General features: G+C 43.7%; 1 protein-coding gene across 2 annotated transcripts; it reads right to left on the bottom strand.

Annotated features, from left to right (window-relative positions):
• Positions 1-498: 498 nt before the first annotated feature.
• Positions 499-22,303, bottom strand: MCM3 (minichromosome maintenance complex component 3). Of its 2 annotated transcripts, XM_010364191.2 has the most exons (17): positions 22,059-22,303; positions 20,161-20,273; positions 19,539-19,747; positions 18,925-19,055; positions 15,928-16,166; positions 15,303-15,411; positions 14,052-14,205; positions 13,596-13,727; positions 12,801-13,009; positions 10,257-10,431; positions 9,742-9,868; positions 8,802-8,952; positions 5,637-5,777; positions 4,365-4,468; positions 3,446-3,531; positions 2,898-2,967; positions 499-1,263 (listed from the first exon to the last, which is right to left on the bottom strand). In XM_010364191.2, exons 1-17 carry the CDS (start codon positions 22,134-22,136, stop codon positions 1,065-1,067), a joined length of 2,427 nt encoding a protein of 808 aa, XP_010362493.2. In that variant the 5' UTR covers positions 22,137-22,303; the 3' UTR covers positions 499-1,064. The 2 variants fall into 2 exon arrangements, with proteins under 2 accessions (XP_010362493.2, XP_030784719.1); XM_030928859.1 differs by lacking the exon at positions 20,161-20,273 and having other exon boundaries at positions 22,059-22,111.
• Positions 22,304-24,261: the final 1,958 nt, after the last annotated feature.

Below are 24,261 nucleotides of genomic sequence, written 5' to 3'. Positions count from 1 at the left end.
GGTCGAGGCTGTCGTGAGCTGATTGTACCACTGCACTCTGGCCTGGGCACAAAGCGAGACCCTGTTTCAAAAAAAAAAAAAAAAAAAAGAGGATCCTCTAACAAGATCTCATTATGGTCAAGAACTCCCAGGATTTTGAGGTGTCTGATATATCAGGTATTCTATCTTTATGAAGGGTAAGTTTAGATTCAGGCAAAAAGCGCCAGGCAGAGGTGCAATTCTTTTCCTGGACTTTTACTCACTGGCCTCCCTTGGCCATTTAGCTATTTCAAATTGGCAGGGTTTGGTCTGCACTATCCATTTTGACTGATAAATGCTGGTGCTGCTGAGGAAGAAAACTGTCTCTAGAGAAGACATGACCCCCAGAGAGAGAGCACAGCAGGCTGCTGCCACCGTGTGGTAGTTTGCTGCAAATGCGGGAGCAGCAAACCCTGCATGATTGCTCTCAAGGAAAACAAAATTCAATATATGTATGAAAAACAGACTACGACTATTAAGACCGCGTGTACAAAATGGCTAAGTTTATTCAACATCTTGGATATTCATCTGGATATTGGGTTTGTTTTGTGGTACAATATATATTCACCTTAACTGGTGCTATTATCAAGAAAGCTCTCTTGACCTGCATGACGTGCATCAGAGCTTCTCTCCACCAGTTAGAACCACCCAAAGCCTAGTCTAACCACAGTGCTCCGCAGGAAAAAAAAATACACAGCAAACAGAAAACTGTTGTGCCCCCAAAAGTACTCAGAAGTCATATGTTATTTACAGTTGGGTTTGTGTGGGATGGGAAGTAGGGCGGATGGATGAGCCAGTGCTTTTGCAATGAAGATGCAATAGTCCTTGTCCTCTCACTGTCTCCTCTTTCCTCACCCCATGGCAGCTTTCATGACCCATTCCCAAAGGGTCCACCGAGTCCTGACTCAGCTTCATCACCAACATTCCTCGCCTTCAGTTCAACACTGTTAGTCAGGGGAGTAGAGGCAAAGACTTGGGTCGGGGACAGGGTGGGAAACACGGAAGAAACTCTCTCGGCACAACCCAAGTTCAGAGACGAGACCTCCTCAGATGAGGAAGATGATGCCCTCAGACACCATGACCTGATTGTCATCCTGCATCTTGCTCAGAGCAGCTTGGATCTCAACTGAAGAGAAGGGCTCTTCGCTGTCCCGGTTGATGGATTCTGTGAGGCGATTCATGCCGACTGACTGCGCGTGAGCTTCCCGGAACACATCCAAGAGGGCCACCTTGAATGCCTTCAACCTGCCCCGGACGGAAGAAATGGGGAAGAGGAGTAAACAAACCCAAATGCTCTCAGGAAAGAGCTATTCTAGGAAAATTCATAGTATTAATACAGTAGAAGCATCCCCTCAATATTCTTTCTCACACACACATCTGCCTCTGATGGTAGCATTACCCTTGAGGAGCCCCCTTTAAAGTTAAACTATTTTACTAGTGCGTGGGAAATTGGCATTCCCCTTAGCTGTAAAACAGTAACCCGGTCAGCATCAATGGGGGACAATTTAGCAGCACTTACTAAAGCCTTAAATGTGTATATCCTTTGGCGCAGGGAGCCCATTTCTAGGAACTCACCTTACAGCTATACTTGCATGAGTGCACACTGATAAATTTAATACTGTTTTACTGTAAACAGGGAACAACCCAAATGTCTATCATCAGAGAATTTCGTTAAATAAATTTTTACCCATCCATACCATGGAAACCCTGCAGTCATTAAAAAGAATGAGATCAGCTGGGCGCGGTGGCTCACGCCTGTAATCCCAGCACTTTGGGAGGCTGAGACGGGCGGATCACGAGGTCAAGAGATTGAGACCATCCTGGCTAACACTGTGAAACCCCGTCTCTACTAAAAATATAAAAAATTAGCCGGGCACGGTGGCGGGCGCCTGTAGTCCCAGCTACACGGGAGGCTGAGGCAGGAGAATGGCGTGAACCCAGGGGGCGGAGCTTGCAGTGAGTAGAGATCACGCCACTGCACTCCAGCCTGGGCAACAGAGCGAGACACCGTCTCAAAGAAAAAAAATGACATCAAACAAGCACAGTGGCTTATGCCTGTAATCCCAGGCCTTTGGTTGGGAGGCCCAGGTAGGAGGACTCCTTGAGGCCAGGAGTCCAAGACCAGTCTGGGCAACATGGGGAGACCCCCGTCTCTACAAAAAGTAAAAAATAAACACTGTAAAAAAGTAAAGAAAAAAACACTGCACTCCTGTCTCAAAAAAAAAAAGAGATCTATACAAGCTGATTCAAGAAGCATTTTAAGATATAGTTGAATGGTTGTCTCTGAGGGAGAGAGTTACAATTGATTTTTTTTTTTCTAAATACTTTTCAATGTTTTTCAAATTTTCTTCAGTAAATACATGGTGTTATGTGTTTAAAGTATAAAAAGAAAAAACGTAAAACTTCGCTATGGAGTTTCTTTGGTGTTCAGTAAACAAAATTCACAGATAAAAATGTCTCCTAAAACCCTGGTGGTAAACATTCATTTCAAAAACAAATGGCCAAAATGTATCTATCCCACCAAGAAGAATCTGAGGTTACAGTAAGAGGTAAGTTGTACTTGTTGTAAAACTCTTCTTCCTGACCCCACACAGACATAATTCAAATTCTCAGAGAGAGAATTATTAATAAAGCAAATGGTAAAATTTAAACAACTGAAGATTCTGGGTAAAGGACATCCAGAAGTTCTTCATGCTTTTCTCGTAACTTTTCAATAAGTTTGAAATTAAATGAGAATATAAAATGTTAAAAGCCGCGGGCCTCTAGTTTTGTGTTTTATTGATAACCAGCAGTTTGTTTCCCACCCACTCCAAGGGAAAAAAGTCCCTTCCTCAGTGATACAGAATTCTTGAAGGGGCAGGAGCAACATCCCTACTCACCTGGATTCACTTAACTCCACTTTCTGGGATTCCTTGGTCTCCTGTGAGTCTGCCGTCTTCGGAGTGTGTACTTCAGAGGGTTGATGTTTGTAGAGATGGGGAAGATTAGCAAGGTGAAGCCATTTCCACAAACACTAGGGAAATCATCTCCACTCCCAATCCCTCACTCAGCCTGCTGAACACTCCTATTTCCTAGGGTTCTTATGGGGCCAGGCAGAACAATTAGGATAAAGGGAAATCTTCACTGGATGATGAAGGAGTTTAGTGAGGCAGGAGATCCTCAAAATATATATTATGCGAAATGCTTATAACCAGGTATAGCACAGCACAGTTCATCAAGGAGGTGTACACAATAGAGCAAAGCTTTTTCCAAAGTTTTTACTGTGGGTTTCCCCTGAAGCTCTCTTGGGACAAACCTCTTGGACATAGGCCCCAAACAGGGAGCCAAACAAACAAGAGTCCACAAGAAAATAAAGTGCACAGAGCAACTGGAAAAGTCCAAGAGTCACAGGAACAACCTCTTTCATCAGTAAGGGGCGCTCACTCACCTTGAGGCATTTCCTCCTCTGTGTCACTGAAGTCATAGGGGTCGTATGAATCCCCATCTTTGGCATCTGGCTGGCGAGTCTTCCTTCTAAAATACCCAGGGCAGTTAAGAGAGAGAAAGAGTTTGGAGACAGAAAGGCAAGGGAGCCCCATGTTGTGCTTCTAATTATGGAGAAAAGGAAACAGAACCACTAAGTCAAAGTGAAGGACAGGCTTAGGCCTTTGCAAACTGCTGCTTGTTCTAAACAAGACCAAGTCTCCAGACTAGAACACAAACAGGCGCTGCTTCCAATGCTCTTTCCCACATCACTCACCCTTATAAGTTCAACCATAAGCATGAAGGTTTTTCCCTTAGAATTTTTAAGTATATATTCAAAATCCTCAGTGGTTGGGTTGCTGTTCCTACTATTTAGCATTTCTTCAGTAGAGGGGTCAAAAGCACATGAGAAGGTCTCACTCTCTTTCTCTCTCTTTTACCCAGGTTATCTTCATCCGCAAACCCTGCAGGTCTAGGAACACCCTCCATGAACAACCTGACATCAATAAGCAGCGCTCATTCCACCTTCTACCCTCTACTCCTCTCTCCAGTCCCACTGGAACTTTTTTTGTTGTTTCTCTGTCGCCCAGGCTGGAATGCAGTGGCGCGATCCCGGTTCACTGCAACCTCTGCCTCCCAGGCTCAAGCAATCCTCCGACCCCAGCCTACCGAGCAGCTGGGACCACAGGTATCCGCCACCACGCCCGGCTAATTTTTCTATTTTTTGTAGAGACAGAGTTTTGCCATATTTCCCAGGCTGGTCTCAAACTCCTGGACTCAAGTGACCCACCCGCCTCGGCCTCCCAAAGTGCTGGGATTACAAGTGTGAGCCACCAACTTTTTGGCCACCAACTTTTTAATCTCATTTGCTTGCCCCACCTTACCTCTTCCTCTTCTGCTCCTGGTCCTCTTGGCTTTTCTCCTCTTCATCTTCTGTCTCTGATTCATCCTCACTTCGCTTCTTACGTTTCTTCTCCTTCTCCAGAACCTAGGACCAAGGCAAGTGTGGGTGGGCTGGAGGGTCACTGATGCAGGGGAACTGCATCAAGAACTCTGAGTCCCTTCTGCACCATAAGCAGGAATGACTTCCACGTTTCCAATGGTTTACCTACCTCCTCTTATCCCTAAGTCCCAGGACCAGGGACAGAAGTAGAGACTGCTACCCATCTTTTTAAAATGCTGGGAAGTATATTATATGCTGTTTATATAGTAGGTACTCAATAAATGTTTACTGAATAAAGAAACGAATGTCTAGCACATAATAGTTAAGTGGAAAACAATCCATTTCCTTATAAATCAGGTGTCTAATTGAAATCCAAGACAACCCTTAACCTAGCAAAAAGCGAGGAAGACTTTATCAGACTCACAACTCAACTCCAACACTAAAATTCACCAGACCGGGGTGAGAGTGGGAAACTAGGAAAAGGGAGTCTAGGCTTGAGGCTTGATATCTAAAATGATAGAGATGCAATGTCACAAACAGAAATTGGGAAACAGGATGAGGCAAGTTTGAGAGTTCAATTTTAAACATGAGCTTCTGAGGTGCCAATGGGACATTTGAAAAGACTACCAAGGGGAAAGGTACAGAGGGACAAGGAAGATTACCAAGGTGGCCCTTTTGAAAACACCTACTTTTTTTCTAAGATGCAAAGGAAGTAGGGGTACACAGAGAAGCAGCTGACTGAAAGTATAGCACATCAGCTAAACCAGAATCTCTAGGAGCCCTGGAATCCGCATTTTAAAGCTTTCTATCTTCTAGCCGGGCGACGAGGCGGGCGCCTGTAGTCCCAGCTACTCGGGAGGCTGAGACAGGAGAATGGCGTGAACCCGGGAGGCGGAGCTTGCAGTGAGCTGAGAGCCGGCCACTGCACTCCAGCCTGGGCGGCAGAGCAAGACTCCGTCTCAAAAAAAAAAAAAAAAAAAAAAAAAAAAAAAAAAAAAAAAGCTTTCCATCTGATTCTCAGGTGCAGTCAGGGTTGAGAATGAGAATCACTGAGTGTTCCAGAGGAAAGAGTGAGGCAGACTGATCACTGGAAGACAAATACTGCTTTCTGTTGACGATCCAAATGTAGCTGTCAGCCACGGAAGGCTGGGAAGCCCACGCATCTGTAATTTATTCAGAAGAGCCTCTCATGCCCTGGCATCTGAATCCTCACCTTCTTGAAGTAAGCATACTGGACCAACTCCACAGCTTCCTCTGCATCCTGCAGGTCCACAGTCTTGCTCATGCGGGCCTTCGCATGGGCTGTGGCCAGTCGAATCAGAGTTTCCAGTGTTCGGGCTGTAACTGGAGATGTCTAGGGAAGAAAAGGGAGGATTGCTTATCCCAAATCCTTTAGGCATGCCCATCTATCCTACTGCACAGAAAGGGAAATGACACTACCAGAAAAGCCCCAGGAGGCCCAAGCAGAGAATTCAGAGCTCTGTGTTCTCTATAGATACCATATAAAAATGAGAAAGATGACAGCAAGGATCAAGGAAATATACACAAGACTGTTGCAGGAAGGAGGAGCAAGTGAACAGGGAAGAAAATTAGGCATCTAACAACTGGAAAGATAAAAGACTACAGCGTAGAAAAGAGAAGGGAGAAAAATCATTAGTGACTGTAGGCCAGCAATGCAGCAGGAAGTCTGCCTTTATATATATTCTGTCATTTCACCCTCTTAATAACTTGGAGAAGTTTTATACACTAAGGAAATGGGACTCAAAGACCTTCAAGGAGAGTTTCCAAAGTCACACTGAAGGAGGGATAGGAAAGGAGTAATCTGAGGACAAATATGTAGCTTGAGTAAACCCAGTCCAGAGGAGGAGAACTCTGACACATTCCTAACAAATGTTTCTCACAGGGGCCAGTGAATACCAAACCGGGGTGCTTTTACCTTTTAAAATGCTATTGTATGAATGGCCTTCTTGACCTAATCAATCAGAATGAATTGGAAATGAATGAATCAGAAATCTCGTGTTTGGGACTAGATATGTGTACAAGTTTCAGGTGATTTTGATGTGTCCAATTCTCTCATTTTATGGATAAAGAAACTGACCTGATAGGTGAAAGGATTTGTCCACAGTCCAAAAGCTAGCTGCAGAGCTGGGATCAGACATGAAACTACTTCCAGGCCGGGCGTGGTGACTCACATCTGTAATCCTAGCACTTTGGGAGGCCAAGGCGGGCAGATCATGAGGTCAGGAGTTTGAGACCAGCCTGACCAACATGGTAAAACCCCATCTCTATTAAAAATACAAAAAAAATTAGCCTGGTGTGGTGGCACGTGCCTGTAATCCCAGCTACTCAGGAGGCTGAGGCAGGAGAACCCAGGAGGCAGAGGTTGCAGTGAGCCAAGATCACGCCACGGCACTCCAGCCTGGGCAACAGAGCAAGATTCCATCTCAAAAAAAAAAAGAAACTTCTTCTGTCACACCTTCCAGGTCTCCCATTATATGACCCATCACTGACGTATCCTGGTCTCTTCTTGTTTCAAGTTTCCTAAATTACCGTATATATTCACAATGACATTCAAAACTAAATACATTCACATTTAAATTCATTCATTAAATTTTGTAATAATTTAGAAAGCTACCAGAGTTTGGAAGTCATACACTCCATGACAAGTTCTAATTCTTGAATCACCTAAAAAGCTGGTGAAATCCTAGCCTGCAATAGCATATCTAGGGAATCCAAATTATCTTGGAATTCACTTACAGATCTCACACCAGGACCGCAACTAAAACAGTGTATGATGCTCAGTTTTAGGTTCAATGAGAGGGCGGGCCACACACCAGAAGTTCGCATGGGGAAAGGAACAGTTAAAAAGAAAGTAAGCTGTTTAATGAGGAAGACAGGTGATACACAACCTCCAGAAAACAAGACTAACAGCCACAGGTAAAAGTTGTGGGGAAAGAGGTTTAAGCTTAATAAATATTCTAAAATTTCAAAACAGTAATGTTCTGAGCATGCTGTCACTGGCGGTATTAAAAAGTCCCGGCCAGGTGCTGTGGCTCACGCCTATAATCCCAGCACTTTGGGAGGCCGAGGTGGGCGGATCATGAGGGTCAGGAGATTGAGACTAGTCTGGCCAACACAGTGAAACCCTGTCTCTACTAAAAATACAAAATTAGCCGGGCATGGTGGCACGGGCCTGTAGTCCCAGCTACCCGGGAGGCTGAGACAGGAGAACAGCTGGAATCGGAAGGCAGAGGTCGCAGTGAGCCGAGATCTTGCCACTGCACTCCGGCCTGGGACAGAGCAAGACTCCATCTCAAAAAAAAAAAGTCCCAGCAGGGATTTGAGAAGACAGAGTGGGTGAGGCTGGAGTAGATGATCTGGAATCATGTCTAATCCAAGAGTCTATGTCTATGTCACATAATAAGAGTTCTGGACTTGGGTCCTTCTGCTGCAAAATCCACTGCCCCTAAAAGATTTAGACAAATTTGGGCCAGGCGTGGTGGCTCACGCCTGTAATCCCAGCACTTTGGGAGGCCAAGCCGGGTGGATCACCTGAGGTCGGACCAACATGGTTTCGAAACCCAGTCTCTACTAAAACTACAAAATTAGTCGGGCATGGTGGCACATGCTTGTAATCACAGCTACTCTGGAGGCTGAGGCAGGAGAATTGCTTTAACTGGGGAGGTGGAGACTGCAGTGAGCTGAGATCGCACCACTGCACTCCAGCCTAGCCAACAAGAGTGAAACTCCGCCTCACCAAAAAAAAAAAAGATTTAGACAAATTCATGGACAGCTATATTAGGTTACCAGAAATTGCCTGTTAGTCATTTTTTCAAAGTCCAGTCCAAATATCGTACTCTCTGGGAATCCTTCCTTGACATTCATACCCCTTCAGGGAAGTCTAAAAGAAAATTAACAGTTTCTTCATCTATACTCAAATAGCCTTTCACATTCATTCCTTTGTAAGTACCACACTGGGGTAAATATTTATAAATATGCATGGATGTCTTTCTATCTACCTACCTTTGTGCTTCCCCATCCTGGATCTGAGGTCTTTGAAAAGAGTGCTTATTAATTTTACATTGCTTGTAAGAAGAGAGACTAGGTCACTTTCCAGAAGTCACTCCTATGTTTGCTGAATGAATCACAGCTTCTGGAGGCCAATGTCATTTTAACTCATGAGAGACATGTTACCTCTGGGGTCCTTATTTCATTTTCCTTTATAAAAGGAAATGATTAAAATTGTGTAACAGGAAGCTCTTCAGACCAGGAAAAAAAGTCACTAAGTTAAAATGCTTTCAAAGCTCCCAGATAGCAAGGACTCCTGCCCAGCCATATACCTAAGGGATCCGAGGCCCAGGCTCCCCCAGGCACTCACCCTGGCAGTGTCCGAGCTCATGCTATCTTGGCTGCGCAGGCGTGAATACTCTTCTGCAATGTAGGTGGCCGACTCCTGTGTCAGGACAGGCTTGATGATTCTGGCCACATGGATGTACTTCTTCATGAACGCTGCACTCACCATCTTCTCCCTGGAGCCACATACAGTGAATTCCATCTCTCTGCCACACCTTACCACCTGCCTGGATTAGTGGCTTTGCCGCTCAGAAAAGCCAAGGTCAAAACAGACAAAGCCTAGAACCCATTATCATAACTCCCATTTATATGGAACATATACAAGATTCTTCCACATATTTTTATTTAATTATTTCAGGTATTATTTGTGAGTTAGGTAGTTTAGGTAAAAAGTTTAGGTATTATTTGCTGTATTTTGTAGGTAGGAAAACTACAGCTGAGAGAAGCTGAAGTAGACTCAAAGTTTTCTGACTCCAAATTCTGCATTCTTAAACCAACAGCTTTGAAGAGTATGCTATGCTTCTTACTGCAACATGACCAAAAATAGAGGTGTAAGATCTCACATTTCATGCTTTGAGCACCTGATCACACGTCTCCTTCATCCAAGTCTACTTACAAAGTCTCAAATGTTTCCTATCTGCTGACCCTTCATCACAAATGGCTACTTGACATGTGCCATCTTTCATGTATAAGGCACACCCACCATCAGTTAGGTATGTCATCCAAACTCTATTTTAAGAAAAGACCTGAACCTGGGCTGAAGGACCCAAACATTTACAAGGCAACTGGCCAGGATAAAGGATATATTGTGGACCCAGAAAAGAAGAAAATTAGTCCACATGGTTATGACTCCAGGCATGGTTTTGATCTGGGCACATAATGCCTTAGCTAAGCTTAGACATACACATGTTCTAATATAACACAAATTTCAGGTTCCCTTGAGGAAGAGTTATGAGAATGCTTACTTTTTCTTCTTGGTCCCATGTAGAAGGTTGTCATGCTTCTCATAAATCTGGGTGTCCTGCTGGTCTTCCTGGCTAAAGTTGGGATCATCTGTGGCCAGGATATCCACAGCACTACCCAAGGGCATAGCTGGTATACCCAAGTTAGGAGAAAGGAGAGTAATAAAGAGTTTAACCCAGGGGAAATTGCTTTTTCTATAGCACAAGAAGGGAAGACACAAAGATTCATAAAGAAAGGGCTCAAAAAGAATCAGACACATGGAACCCACAGATAAAGATGGTGGAACTGCCTGGCCCACAGAAGATGCTCAAAGTTATTCCTAGACCCAGAAATGGACAAAAGACATACCTCAGGAATAACCTCCAGTAAGCGAGAAGGAGAGGTGGCTAAACAGTTGAGGGCTCTTCAATATCAACCCAGACACTGAAACACCTACCACCACCTAGGCTGGGCCTGAGAAACTACCATCTGTTTAGCCCCTTTCCATTAGTTACTCTTACTATTCTCATGACCTCACCATCGCCATCCTGCTCCCCAGGTGCTCTGTAACGATGCATCCGAAGGACATGGTCTGAGATCTCCCGATCCTGCTCAGGATCCATCTGATCCAGCATAATGAAGAGCAAGTCAAATCGAGACAGCAGTGAGTCCTGTAGTCCAATGTTCTCCATTGGAGTCTTATACTGGTCATACTGGGGAATGTGAGGACAACAGAAGTGGACACGACATCAATAGGAAGAAAGGACAAGGCTGCTGCAGTTCTGGGAGTGGGAATGGAAGGCTTGACCTCAAAGAGCAAAACAGACAAAAAGCAGTGAAAAAGTGAAGTATTTTAAAGCCATTAAACAATGTAAATCATCTCTTCTACCTGCAACCCTTCTTTAATTGAGCTTCCTAGGAAGCCCCACTTCCTCCTACGGGAACCTCTAAAAGGCTGAATGTAGGTCTCTAAACCAAGCCCCTCCTTCCCAAACCTTATTCTGCTCTTCTCATTCCCAAGGCAGGACCTGACTGAGAGATGATCCCTTTCCCCTACCTGTCATAAAGACAGAGCAAGTTGGTTAGGCTACAAGCACTTAGAACTTTTTGGAGTCCCTTACTCAGAAGATATGAGTAAAACCTCAACTAAAATGGTCAATGATGTACAAATCATAACATCTTAGAAACTGGCCAGGCACATCCACTCACACCTGTAATCCCAGCACTCTGGGAGGCAGGTAGATTGCTTGAGCCCAGGAGTTCGAGACTAGCCTGGGCAACATGGCAAAACCCCGTACCTGTAAAAATTAAAAAAGAAAAAAAAAATTTGCCAGGCATGGTGGTGCACATCTGTAGTCCAAGCTACTCAAGACACTGAGGTAGGAGGGTCACCTGCACCCAGGGAGGTCAAGGCTACAGTGAGCCAGGATCACTCCACTGTACTCCAGCTTGGGTGGCAGGGTAAGATGCTGTCTCAGGAAAAAAAAAAAAAAAATCAAGGGAGTTTTTCCTCGGGATTCAAAAACCCCAATACTCTCAATTCTGGGCCTACTGGACTGATACCTACCCATCCACATACACTTCATGGTCAGAGAACATAACAACCTTTAGGTAATAATGATTTTAACCATGTTCACATTTCAGGTTCTGCCATTTTTCTTATATTTCCCAATCACTCTTGAGAATGCCATTTTTCTTATATTTCCCAATCACTCTTGAGAATGACATAAACACACATTATCATTTATTTTACTTTATTTTACTTTTAAAGATGAGGTCTCACTATATTGCCCAGGTTGGTCTCAAACTCCTGGGCTCAAGTGATCCTCCCACCTCAGCCTCCCATAGTGCTAGGATCACAGTCATGACACACTGCGCCCAGCCCCATCAGTAATTTTAAAACCTATGGTTTTCAACCTTGGCTACACATTAAAACCAAACCTGCGGAGCCTCTCTAAACCATAGCTACCAAGAGCTCCAACTCAGAGATTTCAATTCAGAAACTCTGAGCTGGGGACCATGCAACTGTATGTATAAAAAACACCATCGCAACAAGGCGTTCCCATACACCGTAGGATTATAAACTGCCGGGACACAGCATGAGCTGTGGGCTCAAATCCTGGCTCTGCCATTTTCAAGTTTGTGGCTCTTGAACAAGTTACATAATCTTTTGTACCTCCATTTTCTCATCCGTAAAATAAAGATAACTACACATTGTGAGGTAGTTACTGATAGGATAAAAGGAGTTGGTAAATACAAAGCATTTAGGAGCATTCATTAATAGAAGTATTAATTAAAAGATTAATATATCTTTAAAGAGGGTAATTTTGCAATCTCTACCAAAAGAAAAATGCACGTAACTCTTAATCCAGTAATTTCATTGCTAGGTATTTATACTACAGATATATTCCCAAATCTGTAACAAAACATACATAAAGGGATGGCCACTACAGCTTCATTCAAAATAGATAGGAAAAACGAAGCCACTAAATACCCATCAGATGGAGACTAGTTAAATACATCCCTATGATGAAATACTAGAAATCTATTTTTTAAAAGGAAAAACTCACCAAACCCCAGGCACAGACAAATATGAAAGATTATATCTAGCACATCACAGTCATGATAAAAACAAAGATAAAGAGATAATTCTTAACAAGGAAATAGTGTATTTGCTGGTACATGCTTAAATTTTTGTTTCCTTAAACACTTCAAAGCTGTTACCTCTTGGCAAAGTGACAGGAGAGGGAAGCAAGTCTTTTCATTTTCACGCTATAGCTCTGTTCTGTTTAGAAATTCCTCCGCCACATGCACGTAGTCCTTTTATTTAATGGACTGTTAAATATGTTAAATGGACTGTTTAACTATACTGTTAAAAAGTTACTTTTAAATAAGGAACTTTCCACGGGAGTCTGCTGTGCAGGAATGGGTGAGGAACACTGCTCTAAACAAACAATAATAACAAGAAAATGGCCTTATTTTTAGTCTTTGCCCTGGGTCACCTAGAATACACTTCTCAGCCCAGTTAGTCAGCAAAATCAAATGAAGGTGAGGACAATAGTTGGGGCCTGATTCTACTTACCCTGCCGTAGACGGGGTTGGCAGCTGCCAAAACACTGCAGCGGGCATTCAACCGAGCATGGATGCCAGCCTTGGCAATGGTCACTCGACCCTGCTCCATCACTTCATGGATGGCTGTGCGATCCATGTCAGACATCTTGTCAAATTCATCAATGCAAACCACACCTCGGTCAGCCAGGACCATGGCTCCCGCTTCCAGACGACGATCTCCTGGGAAGTGAGGAGGTAAAAACACATGCTACAGTCTAGGTTCTAGGGGCCAGAAGGGAAGGATTTCAATCTCCTTCCTAGGAATCTCTCACTTTGCACATGCGAATGCGGCAACAGTGTGTTGGCTGCGAGAAACTTAGAGGAAACCCTGGTGGGTCACCTTTTCAGCTCAAACCTAAATATTAATAGTATCTCTTTGTCCCACTTCAAGCCCTAAGTAACTAGCTTCTCACAAATTTCCTTTATAGAGTCTCTCTTCGGCCTCATCCTCAAGTAATATCCCAACTAGGCCTCTGCCTTCTCTTCACTGGTCTCTAAATCCCTTCCTCTAGTTCATAAAATAGTACAATCTTCATTTTTATTTCCCTTCTAAAGTGCTAAGACTTTGTTTCAAATCGAAAACATTCCTGTAAATAGATGAACCAAAGACTTAAGTAACTCACCCACCATTGCTGAATACTCAGTCCTCTATAATCTGGCCTCAACTAACCTATCAACTGTATCTTCAGAACACAAGCCAGGGCACACAAAGGATCTACGCTCAGTCTCTCTGCTGGGCCTTTGCCAAGGACCCTTATATCCTTACCTGTTTCCTGGTCTGTGGTGACCGCAGCCGTCAGACCCACTCCTGAGGAGCCCCGGCCAGTGGTGGGGATAGCCCGGGGTGCAGTGCAAAGCACGTACCGCAGAAGCTGAGACTTGGCAACCGATGGGTCTCCTGTAGGGTGGGGGCAGTGATGACACTCTAGGAAACTCCCCAGCACCCCCAGCAAGTTCTGCCTTTCTAGCACAGCTCTTGACACAACAGAGTCATACAGTAATTGGCTTTTAATATTATTTCCTTCGCTTTTCCCTTCACTACTCATGGAAGAATATATCTTATATACTATAAATCAGGAATTCCAGACATGATAAAAAAAAAAATTCATTTTAGCCTTTTGATAGGACTGAAATACTAAGTACAGAATATACAATCTTACATATTATAGGTCCCCACAACCACTCCACAAGAACAGTCTAAAGCAAATCCCCAACATCATACCTATTAGAAGAATATTGATGTCCCCACGGATGTGGCTGCCATTTTCTAAGTCTCGTTCCACCCCTCCCAAGAGCAAGCAGAGGATTGCTTTCTTGACATAGTCATGCCCATGGATACTAGGGGCCAATGACCTGGCCAGCTGGTCAAAGATATCCTACAGGAGAAAAAACCAATTGCAAGCCTAGTGATATTCAATGGGACTTTGTGGAGCTCCACTTTATATACTTTGGCCTATAGAAAATACTTGAAGAGGGCCGGGCGCAGTGGCTCAGGCCTGTAATCCTAGCACTTTGGGAGGCCAAGGCGGGCAGATCACGAGGTCAGGAGTTCAAGACCAGCCTGGCCAACATGGTGAAACCCCGTCTCTACTAAAAATACAAAAAATTAGCCAGGTGTGGTGGCGTGTGCCTATAATTCCAGCTACTTGGGAGGCTGAGGCAGGAGAATCACTTAAACCCAAGAGGCAGAGGTTGCAGTGAGCAGATATCGCGCCATTGCACTCCAGCCTGGGTGACAGAGCAAGACTCCGTCTCAAAAAAAAAAAAAAAAAAAAAAAAAGAAGAAGAAAGAAAATACTTGAAGAAACGTAGAAACATGTACACTGTTCCTAATTGCAAAAGTTTCTTCTCTAAGACAAATCACACCATCAGGCCATTATCAGAGTAGGCACAGAGGCAGAATTTCAAAATTTCAAATTTCAAAATTTGTTTAGAGAGTTAATCTCTAAGGGAAAAAGAGTATCCCCAGGTTCAAAACATTTTAGGTTTAATAAGAACATGTACTATGCTTGAACAGTAACCTTTATCATCACACATTCATATACGTAGTTCAATTCTAAATGTGGATATACATCCTATCTTAAAAAGAAAAAGACAAGAAAAACAAGTTGGAGAACTAAAACAAAAAAAAAATATTTAAGTAGTAATGCATCACCAATGTCTTCAGTATTTAATAGACTTATTGGTACACTTGTAAGTTAACACCTATCCTAATATTTGTATTAGGTTCATTTAGCAGCCCAGCAAGTAGCAGGTATTAAAATTGTTTAATAACAACAGAATTATTAAAGAACAAACAGCAAAAACACCCTTCATGTGTTGATTTACACAAAAATACAAGAAGCTAACACCAAACACTTTAGACAAAAAAACCTCAACCCTTCCTTCTGATCTAATACAAAAACAGCCATGCACCAAAACACAACTCTTAGAAATCCATTCCCACCCTCAAATTTCTAAACGATGCCCAGACCTTGGATCGGGTTTTACTGAACTTCTTGATCTTGGCTATATCCTCAGCAGAGAAAGAAGGCTGAGCATCCTTGCTCATCTGCTTAACATTACAGGCAATCAGGACAGTCCTGGAACAAAGAGAATAAAGAGGAAGCCCGTTATATTCAAATCCTAACATTAGTAGCTAGTACCCCCAGCAGTAGTAAGCCTTTTTAGGCTACCAAACTAGACCAGCCAATCAGAGCTGGGGAGGAGGGGGCAGGTAGCTGTTGTGAATTAAACAACTGGTTCTGGGACCCAAATATACTGATCATGCCCCACCTCTGGAATTGACCCACAGAGCTTCAGACAGAACTGTGTATGGGGACGAAGCGTAATTAAATGAGAAACTCCCAGGAAAGCCATGAGGCTGTAATCATTGTCACCAATAACTCTCACTTTTGGCTCTCACTTTTGGCATATGATGGTAAGTATCACCAGCTTTATCTGATAGAAAAGAGGTATTGAAGGTATCCTGTCTCCCAGGCAGGTGGAGTGCTCAACCTATCAGATATAACTCTGGAATACGGCAAACTGGACAAAGCCTATTACCAGAAATGGAAGCTGTCAACAGCATTACACACACTTTAGGGCAGACCCTTTACCTGAAAGTCCCAGAGGTGTAGCCTCCCTTCTTTCCAGGAAGGCAACGGTAGGTTCCCACTACCTGAACCCGGTCACCAGGCTTTGCTTTATCCACCAAGTCATCATCCAGAATGACGTCCACAGAGCGGGGGAGCTGGCCGGCTGGGGCCTTCTCCGGCATCTCCTGGATGGTGATGGTCTGGTGATCCCTGTAGACGGAAAGGCCATATTCCGTCTCAAGGGGATTGTTCTCCTCATCCTAGAAAAAGGCACACAGAGGGACAGAGTGAACTCCGTCCTGTCTTAAAAATGCCACACTCACCTGTCATGGCAAATAAGATGACTTCATAAAATTTCATTATTAAGGAACAAAAAAGTCAAATACCTTCCCTAGCTTTTTGTGTTCCCCTCTGTTTTAGTAACAAGCATCAAATGGAAGGGGCAACCCATAGTCTGAATGGACTATGGTTATATTAACATCTAAATTAAGATTCTTACTTCCCCTCTAAAGCTGGATATATGCTTACACTCTGAAGCAGTTTTTCCACTTCTAGGTAATACCCAACAGAAACATTCACCCAAAGTCATGCACTGTAATGCTCATAGCAGCATTATGCCTAACAGTCAAAAATTTAAAAGTATAAAAATGCCATCAGTAGTGGAATGGTTAAATAAACATGGTATAGTCACATAAATGAATACTATACAGCAATAAAAATGTATGAAACACACCTATACACAACATGGATAAATCTCATAAATACAATGTTGAGCATAAGAAGCCCAACACAAAAGAGTATTTAAATAAAATAGAAAAACAGCCATAAGTAATCCATGCGGGTTAGACATCAGGATAGTGGTTACCCCTGGGTAACACGGGCCCTCAAGAGGGACTTTTGAGTGCTAGTATTTCCTCATTTGGAGCTGGTTACACAGGTACACTCAGCTTGTAAAAATTCATCAAACTATACACTTATGTGAGCTTTCCTGTACGTATATTGAAGTTTTACTTCCTTCACATTTGAATTTTCTAAAAATACAGTTGTCACTTATTGAGTGTTTGCTATGTGCCAGGCACTGTGCTATTACTTCACAAAATTATCTCATGTCATTATCACAACTTTGTAAAGAAGATATTTTCACACGTCATGGACAAGGAAACCAGGAGACTAGGAGAGATTAAATAAGTTCCCCCAGGTCACACAGTAAAAGAGTCTGGACTTGACATAGGTATTAACTCCAAAGCCCATGCTCTTAAGCACCATCACAGACAATCTCCAGAAGATCTGGTCCAATGTATTTCACTTTTCAAGTAAAGAAGGTTGGCCACAGTAATCAGCAGAAGAGTACTTCCCAAGTACTTCCTGAAGAAGAAATTTTAGAAAAGTGGAGACCTTAAGGTCCAAAGAAGACAACAGAATGACTTAGAGAATACAGCTGGCATGAACTAAAGAGACACAGGTTCTAGTCCTTAAGGCCATCACTAACTGGGACCATAAGCAAATTGTTTACTTTCTCTGATCTCAGCATTTCATCTGGAGCTACCTCCAGATGAAATGATGCTAAAGTATGTTTAAGTTATAATTCTAAGATACTCATTCTTGTTTTTGTTTATGTTTCATTTCTCCACCACTGTGAAGACTGATGACGAGGACTGCGTCTTCTTTATATCCTTGTCCTCCATAACACTTAACAGTGCTTTCAATACAGTAGTTCTCAATTAAAATTTGATGAGGGGAGGAGAGGAATTCTTTGATAGAATGAGTTCAGACATCAAGTAATCAATATTAATGATCTTTTGTCTCCAGAGGAAAGCCCTGCATTGTCCTCAATTCAGATCAATCTGAACACTAAGAATAAAGAAAGCATTTTCCTATGCCAGCCTTCTCCCAAACCCACAACGAAATATTTTTAAAGATTACAGAAGTCTAGCATATTTTTCTACTTTTTAAAAAGCAGATTACAAAATTATATGATTATAACGTTGTTAAAACATCTATGTAGATGACATCTTCTTTTGACTACTCCATAATTTTCTAAAACGAACAAGTGTTTTCTTAAAAAAATAATAAGAGTTACGCCTATAATCCCAGCACTTTGGGAGGCCAAGGCGGGCGGATCACGAGGTCAGGAGATTGAGACCACAGTGAAACCCCATCTCTACTAAAAATACAAAAAAATCAGCCAGGCATGGTGGCGGGCACCTGTAGTCACACCTACACAGGAGGCTGAGGCAAGGAGAATGGCGTGAACCCAGGAGGCGAAGCTTGCAGTGAGCCAAGATCACGCCACTGCACTCCAGCCTGGGCGACAGAGAGAGACTCCATCATAGAAAAAAAATAAAAATAAGAGTTGTGGCTGGGCATGGTGGTTCATATCTGTAATCTCAATACTTTGGAAGATGGAAGCAGGAGGATCACTTGAGGCCAGGACTTCAAGTCCAGCCTGGGCAACACAGCAAGACCCTGTCTCTAGAAAAAAGTGAAAAAAAAATTAGCAGACCTGGTGGCTCATGCCTATAATCCCAGGTACTCAGGAGGCTACGGTGAGAAGATTCCTTGAGTCCAGGAGTTTCAGGCTGAAGTGTTCTATAATCGCACCACTGCACTCCAGCCTAAGAGACAGAGATCCTGTCTCTTAAAAAAAAAAAAAAAAAAAAAAAAGAATTGTGAAGTCAGGTGGCATAGCCCAAGCCTGTAATCCCAACTACTTGGGAGGATCACTTGAGCCCAGGAGTTTGCAAATTTAGTGCACCATGATTGCACCTGTGCATAGCCACAGCACTCCAACCCAGGCAACATAGGAAAACCTCATCTTTAAACAGAAACAAATAAATAAATAAGAATTGTGGGATTTTCATATTAAACTCTGGCCTGCAATCAATCTTTCCTTTGGATTAATCCTTATTTTTCACCCTTTACAGAAAAAAGACTTCAGATATTACAAAACTCTTTGCCTTAAAACAGGTATCTTTGACTCCAACCTCCAAGACAGCTCAATCAATTTATTTCCCTTACCTTAGTAGGATAGACAGAGCTGGAGGGAAAGGCCACCAGGGTGGTGAGATCAGAATAACGTCGCTCTATGGTCTTCTTAGTAGCAGGACAATAGTGGACACTACGGACGACTTTGGGACGAACTAGAGAACCTAGGCATGGAAAATGTGCACATATAAACTCACCCAACTAGACGATGATACAAGTGGAACCCAAACCTATGCAAGCCTATGACTCCAAATACTGTGTTCTTTTGACTAGGTTATGATATTTCAGTATCACCTTTTATTCATCTTATTTATATATAGACCACCACCATATCCATGTAAAATTTTAAGTACCACTGATCCCAACTAATAAAATAGGTGGAGTTAGGGTTTGGAATGAGAGAATGCCAGGAACCAAGACTCCTCCAGCTCTCAGCAGAATTCATCATTCTACTAACAACTATGATTACTCAATGTCCCCGTAATCACTGTACACCCTGAGCCCCTCCAAGTTTTACCACATAATTCCAGTGCTCCACCTCTTTGAAGCCACAAGCTACCCAGATCTACTTTATCTCTCCTGCTTTCCCCACCTCCCTGTCTTATTCTATCTTCATTTCCTTAGTGGCCCCCCTTTAACCCACTTACATTTAGTGACAATGCCCTCCACACAGACCACACAGCTGAGGAAGCAGGAGGTAAGAGTCCGTGGGGAGACATGCTTGGAGCCAAAGCTGCCTTCCAATCCTATGTAGAACTCCTCATACTGCTTGGCATAGGTAGCATCAATGGAGGCCACAAAATCCTTTAAGGCCCGCTGGAAGGCAACCAGCTCTTCAAAGGCATTGTTCAGAAGCCTGTACACGGGCAGGAGAAAGAAAAATTAGGGCGGAATTCAAAACAATGGATCCTCAAAACAGCAGGATCATAAATGGTTCATTAAAAACAATGAGAAAATCTAGCTTCTGCTTTCTCCTGCCATCCTATAAGACTCAGTAAAATACCAGAACTAAGGAGCAACTTTAATTCAACTTATCAAAGACATAAAAATCATATTCAGCTAAACATTGGAAGGAGGGGCGTTTGGGAGGAAAATGCCAACCACCAATTTTTCGGAAAAAATAAAAATAATAATAGGTGCAGGTGAGCTATGAGGGCTTCTAGATCAATCCTGTTTCACACAAGTCCTCTCCTGAGAGGCTGTTTCAATCTGGCCAAGAGGGAAGGGCGCCATTCTCATTGAGAGCGAGTGTATCTCCTTGCCACTCACCGGTTAGCCCTCTTCTCGTTTTTCCTGCGCAGGTCATTCACATTGACAATCAGCCGGTATTGGTTGTCACTGATCAGCTCCCGAACTTTGCTCTGATAAATTCCCTGGTCTTCCTGCAAAACAGCCACCACATATCACCATAGCCACAAATTCAGAAACAATGTTTCTAAACAGAAGTAGTTCTCACAGCCAGATAGCCAGGTCAATCTCTGCAGCAGAGCTGAATCCCCAGTATGTATGTGCTCATCAGTTTCTCCCTTTCATTCACTATCTTTAGATTCGAAATACAACCTAAGAGGGGACTGTAAGAATGATAATGACGCCGGGCGCGGTGGCTCAAGCCTGTAATCCCAGCACTTTGGGAGGCCGAGACGGGCGGATCACGAGGTCAGGAGATCGAGACCATCCTGGCTAACACGGTGAAACCCCGTCTCTACTAAAAAAAAAATACAAAAAAAAAACTAGCCGGGCGAGGTGGCGGCGCCTGTAGTCCCAGCTACCCGGGAGGCTGAGGCAGGAGAATGGCGTGAACCCGGGAGGCGGAGCTTGCAGTGAGCTGAGATCCGGCCACAGCACTCCAGCCTGGGTGACAGAGCGAGACTCCGTCTCAAAAACAAAAAAAAAAAATGATAATGACTTCTTCAAGGTCCATGCTGTTATTCCCATCATCATGGACGACTTTTCTGCATGCTGTAATTTCTCTCTTTAGTGGAGAATTAAAATGAGCTCGAGAAGTCTAAAAGGACAGTAAGTGCAAACTTTATTAAAATGTTGAGGCCGGGCGCGGTGGCTCAAGCCTGTAATCCCAGCACTTTGGGAGGCCGAGACGGGCGGATCACGAGGTCAGGAGATCGAGACCATCCTGGCTAACACGGTGAAACCCCGTCTCTACTAAAAAAATACAAAAAAACTAGCCGGGCGAGGTGGTGGGCGCCTGTAGTCCCAGCTACTCCGGAGGCTGAGGCAGGAGAATAGCGTGAACCCGGGAGGCGGAGCTTGCAGTGAGCTGAGATCCGGCCACTGCACTCCAGCCTGGGCGACAGAGCGAGACTCCGTCTCACAAAAAAAAAAAAAAAAAAAAATGTTAAGTTGAACCTAACAATGTGAATGTTAAAGGTAACAATGCGAATAGACGGATATGTTGTTCACGGTAGTAATCATTTCACCACGTATATCAAAACATGTGCACTTCAAATATATACAATAAAAATGTAAATTAAACAGACTCTTAATAGTCACATTCAAATGGCTTTTCATTTAAGAATTACGTAAAAAGTAGTAGTTTTCCCAATCATCTCTGCAATACGGAAAGGGTTCTCATACCCAGACCTAAAGGAATAGAGAATCTCAGCTATTTGGTCACATCATCAACCCTTCAAGACAGCTTCTCAACATTCTATGGCTTTAAGTCTTGGGTTGCACACAAAACACTTTTTATCTGCATCTCAATTGGTATTGAAAAAGAATGCAGTCGAATTAGGGAGTCTTTTCCTCCTGGTAAAAAGCCAGTCCCTAAAATCTGAGCACTCTGCAACGCGGCTGGTCACTATAGCCCTAGGGCAGCCCCTCCCCCCCGCCCCCCCAAATCAAGAGAGAGCAGTGAAATGCAAAAGGCCGAGGTGGGCTTTGCCAATCTGCTTGCACTTAATGGGAACCTGTCGCCTTTCGCGTGCCCGGACCATCGCTTGTACTTAGGAGAAAGTTGGCTTCCTAAGAGTTCACTTATAGAACACAAACTAGCGAGTCCGGTGTTAGAAGCTACAAGACTGGGGCTGGAGGCTCGGGCTCGGCAGGCTCCGCTGCAGCACACGGTATGGAGGTCTGGCGGGCCTCTGGCTTCCCGGGACGTTTCTGCAGAGGCTCCGAGCGCTAAAGCCCCGCGCTGGCGCCTCCCTCACCTCGTCGTCCAGGAAGTCCAGGTAATCTCTCTGGGCCTCCCGCAGCTCCACATCGTCCAGCACCACGGTACCCGCCATGCCCGCTGCCAAAGAACTACCTCTACCAAAGTAGCGCGAAGGTTCCCCAGACAACTCCACCCCGGCGCGAAAACTTCCGAACTTTTCCCGCCACCAAAGGGTACCTCAAGGAAGAGGCGGGGACCCTGGGAGCATATAAACATTATGATTGGCTGAGTTATCTGACGCCGGAATAGCGACTGTCCAATCAAAAACTTCTTCTTCTTCGGGTTTTCCGCTGGGCGCCCCGCGGTGGCGGGAAACGTACCATCCGGGATTCTCTGTTCCTCCCCTCCCGCCTCCTCCCTCACTGACGAGCAAACTGACCAATAGGGCTGAGAGGAGGCTCACAGCGGCTGGTCACTGGGCAGCTGGAGGGGACAGGCTGGCGAGAGGGAAAGCGCTGCGTTCTGGGAGTTGTAGTGTTCTCCTACCTTTCCGGATGTTTTGCAGGGTTTTCTCGAGCTGCAGAAATTTTGAACCATGCAATGACCAAATTCAGGCCGGCGGTAGGACTTTACTTGAAAGTAGATTAAACGTCAGAAGATGGTGGTTTATAACGCAGGGAGATGAAAACATAAAAGCAAATCATTTTAAAGATATATCCAAATCAGAACTGCCCTCAAGTGGAATCCTAGTGTAAAAGTGGATTTGAGAATCTATAGGATAGAATATGAAACTATAGTATCTTAGGGAAAGATTAGTTAAAAACCCATTTGCTATCTGATACCGTTACCTGACAAACCCATAAAGACATCGCCGCAGAGGAGGATGAAGTGAAAAAAAAAAAAAATCGGTGTTTACCCCGCCCCCTAGAGACTGCATCGTGTGTTATACAAATTCTGGAAACCGTTATTACTCCATCTTACTTAATAACGGGTAAATTAAAGGCTTTCTGGTCTTATAAAAAGATCACATGATCCTTTTAAGTAACTTAGCTTACTGAATGATCAACACAAGAGGGGAAAAAGTGTTTCATGCCCCTTTGATTAAATATCAGTTTGGGAGGCCGAGGCGGGCGGATCACGAGGTCAGGAGATCGAGACCATCCTGGCAAACACGGTGAAACCCCGTCTCTACTAAAAATACAAAAAAATCAGCCGGGCATGCTGTCCGGCGCCTGTAGTCCCAGCTTCTCGGGAGGCTGAGGCAGGAGAATGGCGTGAATCCTGGTGGCGGCGGAGCTTGCAGTGAGTGGAGATCGCGCCACCGCACCCCAGCCTGGGCGACAAAGCGAGACTCCGTCTCAAAAAAAGATATATATATATATATATATATATATATATATAGTCAGTAACTAAGAGCAAATCTGAAACTACAATGATTGAAAGATCATTGCATGTCCAAATTTGTATGTTTGATTTTAGTCCGTCGTGGTCGGCTTTTTATTATATTTTTCGTTTTATTTTGAGATATAATGTATATACGGTAAAATGCACAAATCTGAAGTGTACAGCTCAATGAATTTGTACCTGTGCTTACACCCATGTAACCACTCTGCACAATAAAGAGCATGTCCATTGCCCCAGCATGTGTTTTTAATTTTACTGAACAAGAAGCTAAAATACTAGATTGCCCAACACCAGACATTTGATAGCTCTTTATCTGAAATTTCAGCCAACTGATTATCAGCTTATGTTTGAAAGTCTTCAGGACTCACTATATACTGCTAAATATTCTAAGAATAATCTATCTAAACTATATATGCCATCTATTTGTGTGGGTATATGTATTTCTAGTTATTATTCAGTTTATAGTTACTGTGTTTTATGCCATCCTAGTGGGCAGATAAATCGATCCTTAGTCAAAGCAAAAAGGCTGTCATTTGACAGCTTGCTTTTGTGTTAATTAACGGGCAAAAAAAGAGAGAAAATTCTAGAATAAAGATCCTGTTTGCAGAGGTAATTAGCAAGATCCTGTTAGCAAGAGGTAATTACTGATTTACTTAAGATTTTTTATCACGCCGGGCGCAGTGGCTCACGCCTGTAATCCCAGCACTTTGGGAGGCGGAGGCGGGTGGATCACGAGGTCAGGAGATCGAGACCATCTTGGCTAACACAGTGAAACCGCGTCTCTACTGAAAATGCAAAAAAAATTAGCCGGGTGTGGTGGCGGGCACCTGTAGTCCCAGCTACTCGGGAGGCTG

This window comes from Rhinopithecus roxellana, chromosome 4 (assembly GCF_007565055.1).
Source record: "Rhinopithecus roxellana isolate Shanxi Qingling chromosome 4, ASM756505v1, whole genome shotgun sequence".
Taxonomy (NCBI): domain Eukaryota; kingdom Metazoa; phylum Chordata; class Mammalia; order Primates; family Cercopithecidae; genus Rhinopithecus; species Rhinopithecus roxellana.
This window is presented reverse-complemented; position numbering and strand designations above follow the sequence as displayed.